General features: G+C 49.0%; 1 protein-coding gene across 1 annotated transcript; it reads left to right on the forward strand.

Annotated features, from left to right (window-relative positions):
* The first annotated feature begins 7201 nt into the window (after positions 1-7201).
* On the forward strand, positions 7202-17572 carry LOC123115309 (putative receptor-like protein kinase At4g00960). Its single transcript, XM_044536497.1, has 8 exons — positions 7202-7330; positions 7426-7678; positions 7785-8007; positions 8086-8236; positions 8354-8542; positions 15720-15774; positions 17370-17451; positions 17539-17572. The coding sequence occupies exons 1-8, from the start codon at positions 7202-7204 to the stop codon at positions 17570-17572; spliced, it is 1116 nt and encodes a 371-aa protein (XP_044392432.1).
* Positions 17573-17576: the final 4 nt, after the last annotated feature.

Consider the following 17576-nt stretch of genomic DNA (forward strand, 5'->3'; position numbering starts at 1 on the left):
TATCGGATGAGCTGAAAGCTTTTCCTCAGGATTGTGAATTCCATCCAGGAGTTCGACAGCTACTTCAAGTGCAAGAAGGATTGCACCGGCACACTTGGATTCACCTCAATCCAGAAGTGCACGACAGCTATGAGGATGCTTGCATAGGGAGCACCCGGTGATTCACTCGAAGACTATGGGCGCATGACCGAGTCCACGACCATTGAGTGTTTCTACAAGTTCTGCAGGGCAGTGGTGGCAGTGTTTGGACTGCAATACTTGCGTTCACCCAATGCTGAAGACACAGCTCGGATCCTAGCACAGAATGCAGTAAGAGGATTTTCTGGGATGCTTGGAAGCATCGACTGCATGCACTGGAAATGGAAGAACTATCCATTTGATTGACAGGGGTTGTAGAAAGGCGCCAAAAGCGGTTGCAGTGTGGTACTTGAGGCAGTGGCCACACAGGACCTCTGGATTTGGCACTCTTTCTTTGGGATGCCAGGAACTCACAATGACATCAACGTCCTGCAGTGCTCCCCTGTCTTTGCCAAGCTTGTTGAAGGTCATTCTCCTCCGGTGAACTTCGAGGTCAATGGGCGGAACTACAATAAGGGGTACTACCTAGCTGATGGCATCTATCCGAGATGGTCGATGTTTGTGAAGACTATCTCAAACACTGTGCCAGGAGGCAAGAAATCCCCATTTGCGAAGGCTCGGGAGTCTTGCAGGAAGGACGTCGAGCGAGCATTTGGTGTGCTCCAATCTCGATTTGCTGTTGTCCGGTACCCTGCTCAGACCTGGTCGAAAGATCAAATGTGGAAGATCATGACTTGCTATGTTATCTTGCACAATATGATCATTGAGAGCGAGCAAGAAGAGCCAGTGTTTGACACGGAACCATACTACAGGCAGGGTCCTCTTGCCCAAGTTGATCACCAGCTACCAGCAACCTGGACTGCCTACCCAGTATGCGTGAGGAGATCTGAGACCCACGGGTGCATCAACAACTGCAGCAGGATCTGGTGGAGCACCTATGGAGGATCAAGGGCGACGCCTAGCTCGACGTGTGATGAAATATGAGTTTTTATTTGTTGAACTATATAATTTGTATTGAACTATTTGTTGTTGAACTATTTGATTTCTATTGGTTTTCTATGATGAACTATGTGATAAAAAATATTTATGTTGAAAATTCACGCCGAACCACGCCGAACATGGGCCGATGCACGCCGATAATGGGCCATTTTTCGCTGAAAGTGGGCCGACATCGGCGCCTGGGTGCGACGGCTGGGTGCCCAATCGCCCCAGAGCCGATTATGCCGCCGGCTCGCCCCCAGGCGGTGATTTTTATGCCTCCTGGGGGGTCAATGGCTGGAGATGCTCTTAGCTGCAATAATACTAGTAGGCTGCTGAAGCTACGTACCTAGATTGAAACTGTGAGCTGTGAACGATGTAGCTTATCTATTATGCTGATGTATCCTCAGATAATCCATCTCCTGACATTATTGTGATCCTAGTCCTGTAAATTCTAGCAAGTGGGATCACAAAGATTAGTCGTCGGTTCCGCATCTTCATTTTCCAATTGTTTAACACGGACGGCATGGTGCGTCTCAAATTCTCAGTGCTTGTTGCTTTCTTGGCCCCCCATTCTTCTCTATGTTAAGCATGCATCTCTCCCATGTTGGAAATGGCCAGCTAAAATCCCTTTGTCTCCATAGACCATACTCCTTTCTCTTGCTCGCCCTCTTCTCCATACTACACACTCGATCTTTGTTGCCCTCGATGCACTCTGAAACAGCTCGCGAGAGAGTGGTTTTGCGCAGCGAACTTGCATGCTGCTTTTCTGCTTCTTCTTCCTTTTATTTCTGAACTTAAGGTGATCATGGCGTAGTCCTGCCGCTCTTACCGGATCGCGCCATCCCACGATCGAGCACGCAGTCCATGGCCTCCTACAATCGCTCCACGGAACGCACAAGTCGCGCCTCGCGGAAACAACTAACTAACCTGACAGAAATCGCTAACTGAATCCTAACAGAAAGCTACATCGAGGCTAAGTCTGAAACTACTGAAACTAGACAGGCTAGCTAAACTAGCTTATTATGCAACAAACTCCCCCTAAGCTAGGTTGGCTTGAACCTGACGACCCACACACGATCACGCATCTCCTGGAACTGAATTCGCCCGAGCGCAGTCTGCAAGCTGATCGCCAGTCCTGACATACTGAACATCGATGCTGCCGTCCTCGACACACTGACGGATGAAATGGTAGCCAAGCTCAATGTGCTTGCTCCTGTCATGGAAGACAGGGTTCTTGCTCAGCACGATAGCTGACTTGTTGTCGATGCAGAGTCTGGTGGCGCCGTCGTCACGCCCAAGCAGTTCCCCGATCAGCCGTCTGAGCCAGATGCCCTGACGGCAGCACCAGCCGCGGCGACGTACTCTGCTTCGCATGAGGAAAGTGCGACGATCTTCTGCTTGGCAGACTGCCATGATACCGGGCTGCCACCGAGGAAGAAGATGGTGCCGCTGGTGCTCTTGCGGTCGTCCAAGTCTCCCCCGAGGTCCGAGTCGCTCTAGCCGACGAGCTCTGCGCCGCGCTCCTGCCGGGCATAGCGACAGCCCAGCTGCCATGTGCCGGCAATGTACCTGAGGAGCTGCTTCACCGCAGCCCAATGTTCGCTCGTCGGAGCCTCCATGAACCTGCTGACATACCCAACGGTGTAGGTTATGTCTGGGCGCGTGTGGGTGAGATAGCGAAGGCTCCCCACCACGCTCCTGTAGTAGGTGGCGTCCACGGGCTCGCCACCCCCCTCCCGCCTGAGCTTAAGGCGCTGCTGCATTGGCGTGGCCACGGGGTGACAGTCGGCCATGCCGGCCTTCTCCAGCAGCTTGCCGGCGTACGCGGACTGCGTGATCACGATCTGGCCTGGCCTCTGGTCCACCTCGATGCCGAGGTAGTAGCTCAGCAGCCCCAGATCGCTCATTTTGAACAGCGCCATCATCTCCTTCTTGAACTCAGCGATCGCCGTCGTGGATGCTCCGGTGATGATCAAGTCGTCCACGTACACGCCCACCAGGAGCCGGCCACCGTGGCCAGCGCGCGTGTACACGGCGTGTTCGGATGGGCATTTCTCGAAGCAGAGAGCCTTGAGGCTGTTGTCGAGCTTCGCGTACCATGCCCTTGGCGCCTGTCGTAAGCCGTAGAGTTCTTTGTGCAGCCGGAGCACCTTGCCGCTCGCGCCGGCGCGCTCGAATCCGGGGGGCTGCACCACGTACACCTCCTCCTAAAGTTCGCCATTGAGGAAGGCTGACTTGACGTCCATGTGGTGCACCTCCCACCCCTCCTGAGCGGCAGCGGCAAGCAGCACACGCACGGAGTCGAGGCGGGCCACCGGGGCGAAGACTTCTTCAAAGTCGATGCCGACGCGCTGCACAAAGCCCTTCGCCACTAGGCGTGCCTTGTGCTTGATCACCTCGCCGGCGGTGTTCCTTTTCTCCTTGAATACCCATTCAGGCCGATGGGACGGTGACCTGCAGGCAGATCGCAGAGGGACCAGGTCACGTTAGACTCAATGCACGCCATTTCTTCGACCATCGCTGCTCGCCACGCTGCGTGGGGCTCGGCTTCTGCGAATGTCGCCGGCTCCCCCTTAGGCAGTAGGAGCAGGTGCTCTGCGCTCCTGCCTTGCGCCACGCCAAAGTTGAGCACATCATCCAGGCGGCGGAAGCGGTGGACGACGTCGGGGTCATCTGCGTCGTCGAACATGTCCGCGTCATGCGGCGGCGGCGTTGTGAACTGCACGTCCTGCCAGACTGCAGCAGCAGGGGACGCACCACCAACAGCTGGCGAGTTCTCTGTCTCAGCGTCGGAGACGGAGCGTGGCGATGTGGGCCTGCTCGACCCAGCCCCTACCCCCCGGGAGGGTTCGGGCGTCTATGGAGCACGGGTGCTCGCCGGCGTGCCCGTGTCCACGTGTGAACCACCATATGCTGAGAACTCGACGACGAAGGATCCGCCGGCGCTTGCCGTGTCGTTGCTCCAGTCCCAGCTCGCGCTCTCGTCGAACACGACGTCGCGGGACACGTGCACCCGGCGTGTCGACAGATCGTACACTCTGTACGCCTTGGAGCTGGCCTCGTACCCGATGAGCACCATGGGAGTGCTCCGATCGTCAAGCTTCTTAAGGAGGGGGCGTGCGCTCTTGACGTGTGCCACACACCCGAAGACGCGCAGGTGGCTCACCTCCGGCTTCCTGTCGTGCCGTGCCTCGTACGGTGTTGCTCCGTCCACACTACGCGTGAACGCGCGGTTCAGGAGGTACACGGCCGTGGTCACCGCTTCTCCCCAGAAGTAGTCCGGCATGCCTTTGGCTTTCGTCATGCTCCTCGCCATGCCCACCACCGTCTGATTGCGCCTCTCGACCACGCCGTTCTGCTACGGTGTGTAAGGCACGGTCAGGTGACATTGAACTCCAATGGACGCGAAGTGCTTCGCCAGTGCCGTGGACGTGAACTCGCCACCGCGGCCCGTCCGCAGCGTGCCAAGCCTGCGCCGTGCCTCTGTTTCGGCACACGCCTGGAACTCCTTGATGGCCGCCACGGCCTCGTCTTTGGTCGTCAGCAGGGTGAGCCACATGTAGCGGCTGTGATCGTCCACTAGGAGCAGGAAGTAGCGCCTTCCCCCTGGCGTCGCTGGCGTGATCGCCCCGCAGAGATCCGCGTGGACGAGGTCGAGCGGCGCCTCCGCTTTGTACTTGGCCACCTGAGGAAACGGCGCCCGCCGCTGTTTGCCGGTGAGGCATGCCTGGCAGAGCTCCCCAGTGTGCTCTATGCCCGGCATCCCTCGCACCATTTCTCCCCTTGCCATCCTCTGCAGGGCGTCCATGTGCAGATGGCCGAAGCGGGCGTGCCACCGCCATGACACACTGCCCGCGCACGGACCAAGACAGACAGGGCGTACGGGGCGAATGCAGAGCTTGTACAACCGATTTGGAGATCGATTTACCTTGGCAATCAGGGCACCGCGGCGATCATGGACGGTGAGGACGCCGTGGCGGATGTTGATGTTGCAGTCATTCTCGTCGAGTTGTCCGAGGCTCACCACGCAGCTTTTGAGCCTGGGGATGTAGTACATGTCCATGAGGGCGCGTTGCGCTCCCCCGTCGATGGCGAACGCGATGGTGCCGCGCCCTTCGATCTGCACCACCGACCCGTCTTCAAAGCGCACGGATCCGGTGATCGCCTTGTCGAGCTCGGTGAAGGCCGCGCGGTCGCCGGTCATTTGGTTGGACGCGCCAGTGTCCAGGTACCACACCGGGTCCGCGCGGCGTCCTCTGTAGCAGGCGTGACGCCGGACTGTTCCTCGTTGAGGAAGACAGCGGCCTCAGGTGTGTTGTGATGACGATCGGCCGGTGTCATCGCCTCGTTCGTGTGCACCAGCTCGACTACCTCGGCGAACAGCATCTGAGGGTCGGCCTCTTCATCGGCCTGTGCGAGGAGGGCCTCCTCCTCCCTCTTCTTCTTCTTGCACTCACGGGCCCAGTGGCCCTTGATGCCGCAGTAGCGGCACTTCTCTTTGTCCCCGCCGCTCTTGTCGGGGTAGTCACCACCGCGTCTGCCGCCGCGTCCGCCTCCTCGGCCGCCGCCCTTGCGGCGATTGTTGCTGCTTCCTGGAGGAGCGCCCTGATCGCTGGGGTGCAGGCGAGCTTGCCATTCCTCCCAGGTGAGGAGCAAGCGACCGCCCTGACCGCTGCCACCGCTCTGCGTGTCGTCGAGGCATTCTTGCACGACGCGCAGCCTGCCGGTGACCTCGTCCAGGGAGAGCGTGCTGATATCCAGCAACGTCTCGATCGCGATCGCCACCTGCGCAAACTGAGGTGGCACGACACGGAGAAACTTGGCAACTACCTTGGATTCCTCCAGAGTGTCCCCGAGCGCGCGCAGGCCGGAGACGATGCCCGAAAGGCGGAGGGAGAAGTCGTCGATTGTTTCCCCGTCGCGGAAGGCGATGCTCTCAAAGTCGCGCCGGAGCTTCTGCGCGTTGGCCTCGCGCACCCGCGTGGCGCCGAGGCGCTGCGTGGTGATGGCATCCCACGCCTCCTTGGCGTTCTCCTTCTCTCCCACGGCGAGCAGCACATCAGTAGGCAGCCCGCGGAGGATGACGCTCATGGCATTGCGCTCGTCGTGGTAGGGGGCGTCGCCGTGCGACACTGCCCGCCACCAGCCGTGTGCCTGAAGGTACACCTTCATCATCAGCGACCACTCCGGGTAGTTGGTGCGGGTCAGCATTGGGAGGGCGCCGCTGGACGGCGCCGACTGCACCACCTGCTGCACCACCATGTCTCCACGTGACTGCTCTCCGCCGCTCGCCGGTGACCTTGACATGGCTCTGATGCCACTTGTTGCCCTCAATGCACTCTGAAACAGCTCGAGAGAGTGGTTTTGCGCAGCGAACTTGCATGTTGCTTTTCTGCTTCTTCTTCCTTTTATTTCTGAACTTAAGGTGATCATGGCGTAGTCCTGCCGCTCTTACTGGATCGCGCCATCCCACGATCGAGCATGCAGTCCATGGCCTCCTACAATCGCTCCACGGAATGCACAAGTCGCGCCCCGCGGAAACAACTAACTAACCTGACAGAAATCGCTAACTGAATCCTAACAGAAAGCTACATCGAGGCTAAGTCTGAAACTACTGAAACTAGACAGGCTAGCTAAACTAGCTTATTGTGCAACAATCTTCTTCCACTTGTATGGAGTAGCTAGCAATTAAGGAAAGCTTGGTCGATATATCTTCAGAAAAGCCGTTATAGCTGCTTTCATTTTCATGGCTTTTGTACAATAATTTGTTCTTGATCTTGCTGTGTTTGTTGATGTCACGAAACTAATTTCTCTTTGAAGGTTAACAGTATGGATTTCATATGTTCTTAAATAGCTGGCTGTTTCTCTAGCGACGAAACAAATGAAGAGAACTTTAGTGAGCTAGCTAGGCGTGCTACGCACCTCAGCAAGCAGGTCAATAAGAGATTGCCAATCCCAACATAACAATCCTGCGTGGTCTGAGTTAGTGTTTGTAAAAAGAACAAGGTACATACCAACATGTCTGTTCCTTCTATTGTGAAAGTTATGCATACAACCTTTCAGCTTATTTGAAATGATTTATGTGCTATTAAGCTGATGGGACACGGAGGCTCGTCCTAGCCAGCAAGAGGTATAGGATACCATGGAGAGCAATTTACAGGATACAAGTCTACCGCCAAGGGAGTTTCCACTCGAGTTCTTACAGCTTATTACAAATAATTTTTCTGAGGACAGCATAATTGGCGAGGGTGGGTTTGGGGTCGTTTACAAGGTGCGATTATAAATGCCATTTTCTAATTTATTAACCAATCTTCTACTGCGAATTTCATGTACCCAAGTGCCATATGAATAAGAAATGCTTAACAGGGAGTATTGGACAACGGGAAAGAGATTGCTCTGAAGAAGCTCACTCACAAAGGGGTTGATGACAAGGAATTTACAAATGAGTTCAATAACATTATTAGGGCCCGTCATCAAAATATTGTGCAATTCGTTGGCTACTGCTATCATCCAGGTAGCTGGATTATGCACAATGGACAATATGTCTTTGCTCGTGAGCCAGTAAGAATTCTCTGCTTTGAATATTTGCATGGTGGAAACCTCGAGAGTTACCTTTCTGGTATGAAAAGAAACATTTACCTAATTGACGTCTTTTTGAAAACATTAATTTCAATCTCTCAATTGACGTCTTTTTGAAAACATTAATTTCATGCTTATTTCTACAGATGACGAGCCATGCAGTCCTGATTGGCAGACATGTTATAAAATAATTAAGGGACTGTGTGAGGGTTTAAATTATCTTCATAACGGGCATATTTACCATCTAGACATCAAGCCCGCAAATATATTGCTGGACACCAACATGATGCCTAAAATTGGAGATTTTGGTATATCAAGAATCTTTTCTTCAACACAAACCATTACCACGGCAACAATGATGGGGACAATGTTAGTTGGTAACTTATAAGAAGCTAGTAGTTCTAATATAACTTTGTTGCAAACTAATTGGATGTGACATCAATGCAGGGGATACATACCACCAGAATTTATCAAAAAACAAGAAATCTCACCAAAATATGACGTGTTCAGTTTGGGTGTCATAATAATAAATATAATGGCAGGACGCCAGAGCTATTATGATTGTGGAATTGTTCCTTCTGAAATGATCATTGAGCATGTAAGATAAAATGTTTCTGACTCATGAATACTTCTCTTTCATAAATTTATGTTTTTTTTTCTTATTCTTGCTCAATACATGTATGTAAGATATCAACATTTTGTTTCAACTTTGCAGGTATGTGATAAATGGCAAAGAAGGCTACATTCAACAATGTCGCCACAAACATGGCAAGAAGTAATCGAGACTTGCATCAGAATAGCATTCAGATGTGTGGAAGATGACCGACAGAAAAGACCCCTTATAAGAGAGATTGTTGATGAACTCAACAGGATTGATATTAAAAAAATGTCACTTACATACGAGGTATTGAAAATTTTGTGATATTTTTACTCTAGCTATCTAGACCTCTTTTCTGAATAATAGAGCCAGCAAAGTGAAACCAATTTTTTCTTTAACATTAGATTTGGTATCAGATTTTTAGGATGTTTATAAGCTTAGCAACTCCCTCCTAGTTTATAAGGCCCACATGTATTTGAAAATCTAGCAATTTACATGGACCTTACAAACCTGAAAAGAGACATAGTAAGTAAGAGCATCTCTTGCTGACCCCCCCCCCCCCCTAAAATTCCAATATAGATCCCTGATCCTAAATAAAATTATCCTTTAGGGGATTAAACTCATTTCAAACACATATTTAAACTAGTTCATACATAGCATGATTAAACAGACCGTTGCCTACTACATTAAAAATAGATCCACATGAAACTAGGTTAAGCATTGATATAAACCATATAAAACTACAAACCATATAGTTCTACTTGTCGTCGCCCTTGACGTTGTTCAAGAAATCTAAATTGGAGGAGGAGACGGGGATCACACCTGCCAGAGGGGCCAGCCCTATTGTCATTTGCGGTGGGCCAGTTCCACGACATCTCGTCCTCGTCGGCAAGATTGTCGAACATATCCTGATTCTCAACTTGGAGGCAGGAGAGCTGGGCACGCTCGCGGTTGATGGTGGCTCGTCCTCCACGGACTAGATGAACGCTTGGTTCTCGGCGAAGATTTGCAAATTCTCCTTGACAAGCTTGGACAGAAAGTCGGCATCGGCGAGCTCGGCCATGAGTTGCACCTTGGACTTTCGATGCTCTTTCTCATCATCGTGGGTAACAATTCAAATGACGGGAGGGGTGAGATCAACCATGGCCGCCGCGTTAGGGGTGAAGTTAAGTTTCGCTCGTTGTCGGTGCTAAATCCGGCATATCTTGAGGTAGGGGTCCAAAGCTAGGCGTCTGGGAGCGGCGGTAACATGAACACGGAATTTTACCCAGGTCTGGGCTCTCTCAAAGAGATAATACCCTATGCGTTGCTTTTCATTGTATTGATATGTGGGATAGTACAAAGTACAGGTATCTACCACGAGATTGTTGTGTATGATTCTAATGATCTATAATATATCTATCGAGTAGCCTGGCCCCGGCTTATTTAATGTACTGGAGGTATAGGATAGCAAGAGTCCTAGTCGGATGCGTCGGTGAAGAGGAGTCTTTAGCTTCTGCGTCAAGTTTTGTGGAATCTCCCTTGTATACTTCTTGGGCTTCCCGTAGAAGCCCACTAGTGAACCGCCATGGGGTCCTTGGCCTGACCCACCTGGTTGGGAGACGATGTGGTGAGTACCCCCTAGTCCAGGACATAGTTAGTAGCCCCCTGAACCGGTCTTCAAGTTGGGGACGCTCCTCGGTTCTTTCGAATTGTTCTCCATCTTCGGACATCGGTGAAAGCCGGTTCAACAAATCTTCTCATCTTCGATCTTGAGGATCGCCGAGGTGTATCCGAAGAGTTCAAACGTCAGGTATCTGAGGAGTTCACACGTCGGGCATTAGAGGAGCCCTTTTAATTCTCGACCTTTATCAATGCCTTGTTATTTTTACGCCACACCTCGGGTTCAAAGTTTTTCCCGTGCGGCGGTGTACTTGTGTTGCCTAGCTCCAGTGCTGCACTATATCCAGGGTGTCTTTTTGCAGCCGAGATCCAATGCAGGATGCGTTCGAGGTGTCATAGATTACCTTGGTCTCGAAAAAGTTGAAGGTGTTCAGCCAAGCTTAATGCCTGAAATGTACTCGATGGAGTTAGCCACTCGCATCCGAGCTTTCTGCCAGACTGCTTCCGAGGTGATGCGCCACCTCAAGCTTAGGTTGATGTTTTTCAGATTTTTTTATTGGTGCAATTTATTCTCTACCAAGATGTATAGCTAGTAGCCCTCAAGGTGTGTACCGGCCTAAAATCCGGTATGTACCTGAAGGATAGCATAAAACCACAGATCCTAGTAGCCCATGAGACTCGGGTAGATTCGCGACATCGGACTGAGGATGAACTCCTAACTCGGCAACATACCTGGGAACGGAAACGCAGTGCGCAATAGCTCCCGAGACTCAGGTTGGATGCAGTCAACCAACGTGAGGATTATAATCTCCTCAGAAACAGTTGTGCACTTTGATTTTTTTTGCCTTGAATCGTGAATGTAGTAGCCCCCGAGACTTGGGTTGGGCACATGGCCTACCCTAGGATTGTATCCCCTTGGGAATTTTTCCGGTCGGTGTTTGAGTGTCGCCCGCCAAGGTGCAGCTCGGCAGGGAAGAGGCTGAAGTGCAGCCCGGAAAAGATTTCCTGAACAGAGCCATCATGCAGGACACCTCGATGAAGAGGATATCTTGCCTCGTGGAAAAAACATACAAATAGGTTTAAAGTGTCATATGTTCGGAAAACCAAAAAACTCATGTAAAAACTTTAGTTTGCATTAAATCAAGTTTTCTGGTGCCAATCCAAAAATTAGTCTTAAAATTAATTTGTTATTCCTCCATGCTTTAACATGATACGTCCGATCGCCATACCTCCAGTGGCTCAGCCTCAACCTCCCTTGCCGAAGGCAGAGTGCTTCCCATGCCCGTTTTAGAGAACTAAACTTGAGTGGCTCTAGAGAGAAATCAAGCTATAAAGCTATTAACCACACTCTCACATCTGAAAAAAGAGTAGTAGAAAAAGACTTTGCAATGACTTAGAAGAAAATATTTATTATAAAATGGCTCATATAAATTTAAGAGCCCCCAGTTCACATGGGAAAATAAGTGTTTTTAACAAACTAAGTTTTAACAAATAACTTTTTTTGTTTAACATAAATATAATGCTTAGTTGAACTGAAAAAAATAAAATTTTGAGGACGAAAGTGAATTAGCTAGTTAATGTGCTAGATGTTGATGATGTGGTCCGCGCTTGCGGCGGGTCGAGGTCCCAGCCGCCAAGCTGGTCTCCAGATGTTCGAGCAATTATTTGGCCTTCGTGATGCCGAACTCTTGGTCGGCTCACCGAGGTGATGATCCAATGAGGATGATGTCGGCTCGACGAAGTGATGACCCATTCAGCGCAGGTCAACATCCTTGGAGCAACGAGATCGGCCGGTTTAACACCGGCGTGACTATAAAGATCATCTCGAAAAAGGCTCAAAATTGTTTACACGTATCGGAGATGAAATCACAATATCCTAGGAAAAAACTCCTCCAAAAAGGACGCCGATAACCTGTTCATGAAAAAAGATAAACTCGGGTCGGATTCGTTTTCGCGTAGAAAACACATCCGAAAATTTATGCACTCCTCGGACGTTTCCCGGAGTTTGAACAGTGGGATCGAGCTGAAATTCTAAGGAGTCGTCGATACAAGAATTTTGAAGCCTATTGATTGTGGGATTTTCCAACGAATGTCCAAGTTGGATGCTGGACTGATTTCCCTAAACTCATCCAGATTCCCTTCCATATTTGACATGGCTCCATGGAGATTGCCAGAGATTCCTCCATCGAAAGAGTTTTACAGGATTATTGTAGACTCAATTCCTCACAATTCCACAAAAGGATTCATCAAAATAACGCTCGAGGAGGTGGCGATGGTGAACACGTATCCGTTGTCCAGAAAAACTTCATGGGTGCGAGAGGGCAATCTTGACGTTGAGCCCCGAGCTCCATGGATGATTCTCCCATGAACTTGATAGAGATCGAAGTTGATGTTTATGAAAGCACCCATCCGATCTTGATGATCCGAGACGGGGCGCAGTCCTCGGTCTAGCCGATATGACCAGTCGAGACGGCGACGAAGATGCCGACGTCAACAATGAAGCTTTGTTTCGAGTCGTAGATCGCGCCGGAGCCGATCCGAATCTCCATCGCACCGTGGTGACTACCAGCAGGGACCCGCATGGGCTACCAATGTCGGTTCTAAATCCAGCATATCTCGAGGTAGGGGTCCAAATCTAGGCATCTAGGAGCGATGGTAACATAGACCCAGAATTTTACCCAGGTTCGGGCTCTCTCACAGAGATAATACCCTACGTCCTTCTTTTCATTGTATTGATTTGGGGGATAGTATAAAGTACAGAGATTGTTGTGTATGATTCTAATTATCTAGAGTATATCTATACTAGCCTGGCCTCAGCTTATATAATGTACCGGAGGCCTAGGATAGTGAGTCCTAGTCGGATAAGTAGATGGAGAGGAGTCTTTGGCTTGTGCATCAAGTCTTGTGGAATCTCCCTTGTATAGGCTGCCCGTAGAAGCCCATTAGTGAACCGCCATGAGGATCCTCGACCCGACCCATGACGTGATGAATACCCCCTAGTCCAGGACACCGTCACTCGCTGCCTGAAGAAGCAATGTACTATGTTGTAGGCATGCGTCGCCTCCTCCGTGGTGTAGCGTGGTACTTTGGCAGTGATCTCGCAGGAGGGGGCGACTTCGACGACGGAGCACGGGGAGGTGCTACTTGTGATCTGCGTTGGTTTTTGCCCGAAGAGGAGAGGCTGATGTAGTACAATTGAGATAAGTATTTTCCTCAGTTAAAAACCAAGGTTATCAAACTAGTAGGAGAATCATGCAACAACTCGTTAGCAGCAGCTACACACAAAATATTAAATAATTGCACCCAACACAAACAAGGGGTTGTCAACACCATGGCGGTTAATGGAAAGGATCAAACCTCAAAGTGATAGATAGATAAATAAAAATACAAAATAAAATAACGTAAATAAAAGTGCAAAAATATATTTTTAGATTTTTTATATGATTTAGATAGACCCGAGGGCCATAGTTTTCACTAGAGACTTATCTCGAGAAAATAGTATACGGTGGGCAAACAAATTACTATTGGTCAATTGATAGAAAAGCAAATAATCATGACGATATTTAAGACAATGATCATGTATATAGACATCACGTCCGAGACAAGTAGATCGACTCCACCTGCATCTACTACTATTACTTCACACATCAACCGCTATCCAGCATGCATCTAGAGTATTAAGTTCATAAAGAATGGAGTAATGCGTTAAGCAAGATGACATGATGTAGACAAAGTAAACTCAATTAATATGAATAAACCTCATCTTTTTATCTTTAGTGGGAACGATACAAATACGTGTCATGTCCCTTTCTGTCACTAGGATTGAGCACCACGAGATTGAACCCATCACAAAGCACCTCTCCCATTGCAAGAAAAATCAATCTAGTTGGCCAAAACAAATCGATAGATCAGAGAAATACAAAGATATAATAATCATGCATAAAAAAGTTCAGAGAAGCCTAAAATAATATTCATAGACAATATGATCATAAACTCACAATTCATCGGATCCCAACAAACACACCGCAAAACATAATTATATCGATTAGAACTCCAAGAACATCAAGGAGAACATTGAATTGAAGATCAACAAGAGAGAAGAAGCAATCTAGCTGCTAACTATGGACCTGTCGGTCTGTGGTAAACTACTCGCACATCAATGAAAGGGTAGCAAGCTTGATGTAAAGCCCCTTAGTGATTGATTCCCCCTCCGACAAAGTGCCGGAATATGCCTCCAGATGAGATCTCTCGAGAACAAACATTTGCGGCGGCGGAAAAAGTGTTTTGGGTGGCTCTCTGTTGGTTTCCCGATTTTAGAGAATTTATAGAGGCAGAATTAGGTCAAAACGTTGAACGTGGGCCCTACAACACACCAGGGCACACCTACCCCCCTGGGCGTGCCCTGGTGCCTTGTGGGCTACTCCTCCGGCTTCTGGTCGTCTCCTGAAGCTTCCACGGTCTCTTTTGTCCAGAAAACAAATCTCCAAACAGTTTCGTGGCATTTGAACTTTGTTTGGTCTGATTTTCTGGAAAACCAAAAACAAGCAACAAAATAGCAACTGGCACTAGGTGCTAAGTTGATAGGTTAGTCCACAAAAATGATATAACATTGCATATAGTTGCATATAAAACATCAAAGATTAACACTATAACAACATGGAACAATCAAAAATTATAGATACGTTAAAGACGTATCAGGAGGCGGCGCAGTGGCTCAAAGACACGGTAGGGATGCAGCAAACAGAGCTCGGGGAGGCGGCAATGTCGGAGAAGATGAAACAGAGCTGAAGCGGTGCCATAGTCGAGGAAGACGATGCGAGGGCGGGGAGGGTGATCGCGGTCCGCGCGTAGACCGTTGCCGACATTGGGAAGCCGGTGAAGCTCGACTAGCAGCCATGACCTCGACCTCAAGAAGGCGACAGCGGCTGCCCGAATCGACGAAGAGAGAGGCCAAACTGAATTGGTTAAGGTTTCAGGGCGACTGAGCTGGGTGTTGTAGTTGGAGCTGGGCTAATCAGTCATTGCACCGGTCGCCGCACCCATGTATGCGAAAGGGGAGGATCCTCTTTTTTTTTACCAAGTGTCTACTTCTGGATTTAAAATAGGCTAGAAGGCTGAGTTTTAAGGGATCAAAATTCATATTCATTTGGGGAACTAAACATTTGAGGGTCTGATACATAGCACTTAATCCCTCAAATATGGTTGTTTTTAAGGAACACAGAAGCAGACGCTTATACAAATGCACATACACTCATCCCATGAAAGCATTCACACACACCATATCCCTATGAGTATCTCCGAAAGCCTAAGCTGGCACATCATTTTGAGATTGACGAAGTCACCACAAGCGCATCTGTAATCGACGAGAACGTTTCCTCTCAATAAACAAATATGTCCGAAAACCTTGAAATAAATCCAGAAATATGTGACCACCAATGTCAAGTCTAGAACTTAAACCCGGATGGTATTATACCTCGACCACAAATAACCTAACCATCTGAGCTAGGCTCAGTTGGCCTCAAATATGGCTTTTAAGGTATCTTCTAGAGATGCTCTAAGTATCTATAATAATTTCCCAGCAGACTATTTTTCCCAGATGACTAAATGGAAAATTGTTATCCCGCCAAGCAAAATGTATCAACTAGTCAACCATAGTATATGTATATATAGCATAAATGCCAACAAAAATTGTGCAACTTTGCCACCTAAGTATTTTTGTGATTAGTGGTCTAGTAGCCACTTTCAGTCAGTCACTGGTGATTAAAATCTGGTTTGCATACCTAAAAAAATATTTGTAAGTATAAGCTACAAAAAAATTCAAATAGTAGTGATGTGTCAGGAGAGGCCTCTACGAACATGGACTAACCTCTCTTCTTTATAGGCGACCAACTTGCAAAGCAGAGAGGCCTCGGCCGATAACCATTACAAGAACTCAGGTAAGCATCTCCACTGAAGCAAGTTTTTTGCTTGGGTCGCCTGTTGAGAGGAGTGTGATAATTTCATTGTGGATCAATTAATGGTGGGGATTTGAAATAGTCTCGTCAGTCATTACTACAACACGCTCAAGGTGTCATGGCACTTTTATGCGCCGAGCTAGAGAGCTAAGCGCCGACTTTCCAGAACGCCGACGGGCTGCCCAAAAATAAAAACTTGTGGAAAGCAATCCAGCAATGCTTAGACAGGCTCGGCACTTAGGGCATCTCTAAACCCGCGCCCTCAAACAGACACCCTATCATCGAAAGAGACATCACCAAATGTCTGTGAATACGTTTGAAATTGAATGTATCTGCGGACGCGAACAATGGCAGACGTTATCTAACTGCATTCACCAAATGTCCTCCCCATTTAAACGGGTATTTCTAAAATGAAAAGAAAAATCATGCTAAAACGGACGATATCCATCTCCAATTGCGCCCTAGTTATGGTACTCATCTTGAGGGATACCACTCGCTATCGTCGTTACATTTTGGTATATTACAACTAAAAGGTTTATTTTAACTAAACTGAATGGGATTTAAAAAACCAAATCTTAATTATGGAGGTTTCCTGACGGTGACCTCATCGGCATGGCCTCCGTGGCTGTCGGCACCTCCGACGTCGTCTGTGTCACGTTTTTTATGGCCGCTGCCGTCCGAGCCATCATCATCGTCGTCCTTCCAGTGGAAGAAACGCCGCTAGGCATTGCGACCTCATCGGCCACCGCTCCACGCCCGCGGTGCAGTCGCTGGTCCTTCTCCATCTAGCGCAGAGCCTTGGCCACCTCGGCCTGGCCACGACTATAGGCCACGGTCGTGGACTCTGCCCGCGCCACCCTCCTTTGAGCCGGGCCAAGTGTGTGGCTCGGTCAGTCGGCATCAATGCGGTACGTGGCAGCCAGTGTCCGGCCATGTTATCTAACCGGCATGAATGCAGAGCGAAGAGCGGAGCAGACGATCCTAGTCTGAGCGAAGGGAGGGTTTTTGGGTGGGTCCGCGTTGTCAGATGCATATGTGGAGGACGTACAGACTACCCCAAACATCCCCTACCTTTGGTCCCATTTTGTGGGATATCGGAAGGATGGTGAAGAAAAATTTGGTGACTAGTGTTGGATGGCAAAAAAAATGTCCGGACTGTCCATATTTAGGGGAGTTTTGGTGATTCACGTTGGAGTTTCCCTTAACTGTTTGTGGACAACTTCAGATGTGCCCGCAGACACCCGGTGGGATGGCGTCCATCCAACGCTATGCTCTAAATTCCGGCGGACACCGGACCATGCAAACCATACAACGCTTGATAGATATGTTCATATATTTTGTACAATGCAAACTACATATAAAAACTGCATTCTCTGGTTGTTATTTTGACCGTTCAAAATAATTGAAATGCCTTAAAGGCAAGTACTTCGTAATGTTCATCCTGGTTTAATGTACCTTTTGCTGCATAGAGCAGGAGTGACTGTTTTAGATGATTAAAGTCAGCATCTTGTAATATCATAGACCAATGCTATTTCCCTTTATCCAAAACGTACTGATATATTTTACGGCCTCCTCAGCTTCGATCGGGGTCCATGATAGCAGCAGTCGGTTTGAGTCCCTTGCCAACCCCACGGATCATGAACACGAGTCCACCATGAGGTTAGTATATTATACCCCTTTTTCCTTTCCAAGAAGATGTGCTTTTTACTTACGCTAGGATTACCATTTCATTGTTTTAGGAACCAGGAGTGTCATGCTATTCGAAGGCCTGGAGATGTGACCTG

The sequence above is a fragment of the Triticum aestivum genome, chromosome 5B, assembly GCF_018294505.1.
Source record: "Triticum aestivum cultivar Chinese Spring chromosome 5B, IWGSC CS RefSeq v2.1, whole genome shotgun sequence".
NCBI classification, from domain to species: Eukaryota; Viridiplantae; Streptophyta; class Magnoliopsida; order Poales; family Poaceae; genus Triticum; species Triticum aestivum.

Excerpts from the sequence above, each read along its gene's own strand:
- LOC123115309 (XM_044536497.1), top strand. The coding sequence starts at position 7,202 with ATGGAGAGCAATTTACAGGATACAAGTCTACCGCCAAGGGAGTTTCCA. Across the intron at positions 15,775-17,369 it reads TAACCATTACAAGAACTCAG|CTTCGATCGGGGTCCATGAT; the intron begins GTAAGCATCTCC and ends CGGCCTCCTCAG. Across the intron at positions 17,452-17,538 it reads GAACACGAGTCCACCATGAG|GAGTGTCATGCTATTCGAAG; the intron begins GTTAGTATATTA and ends TTTAGGAACCAG.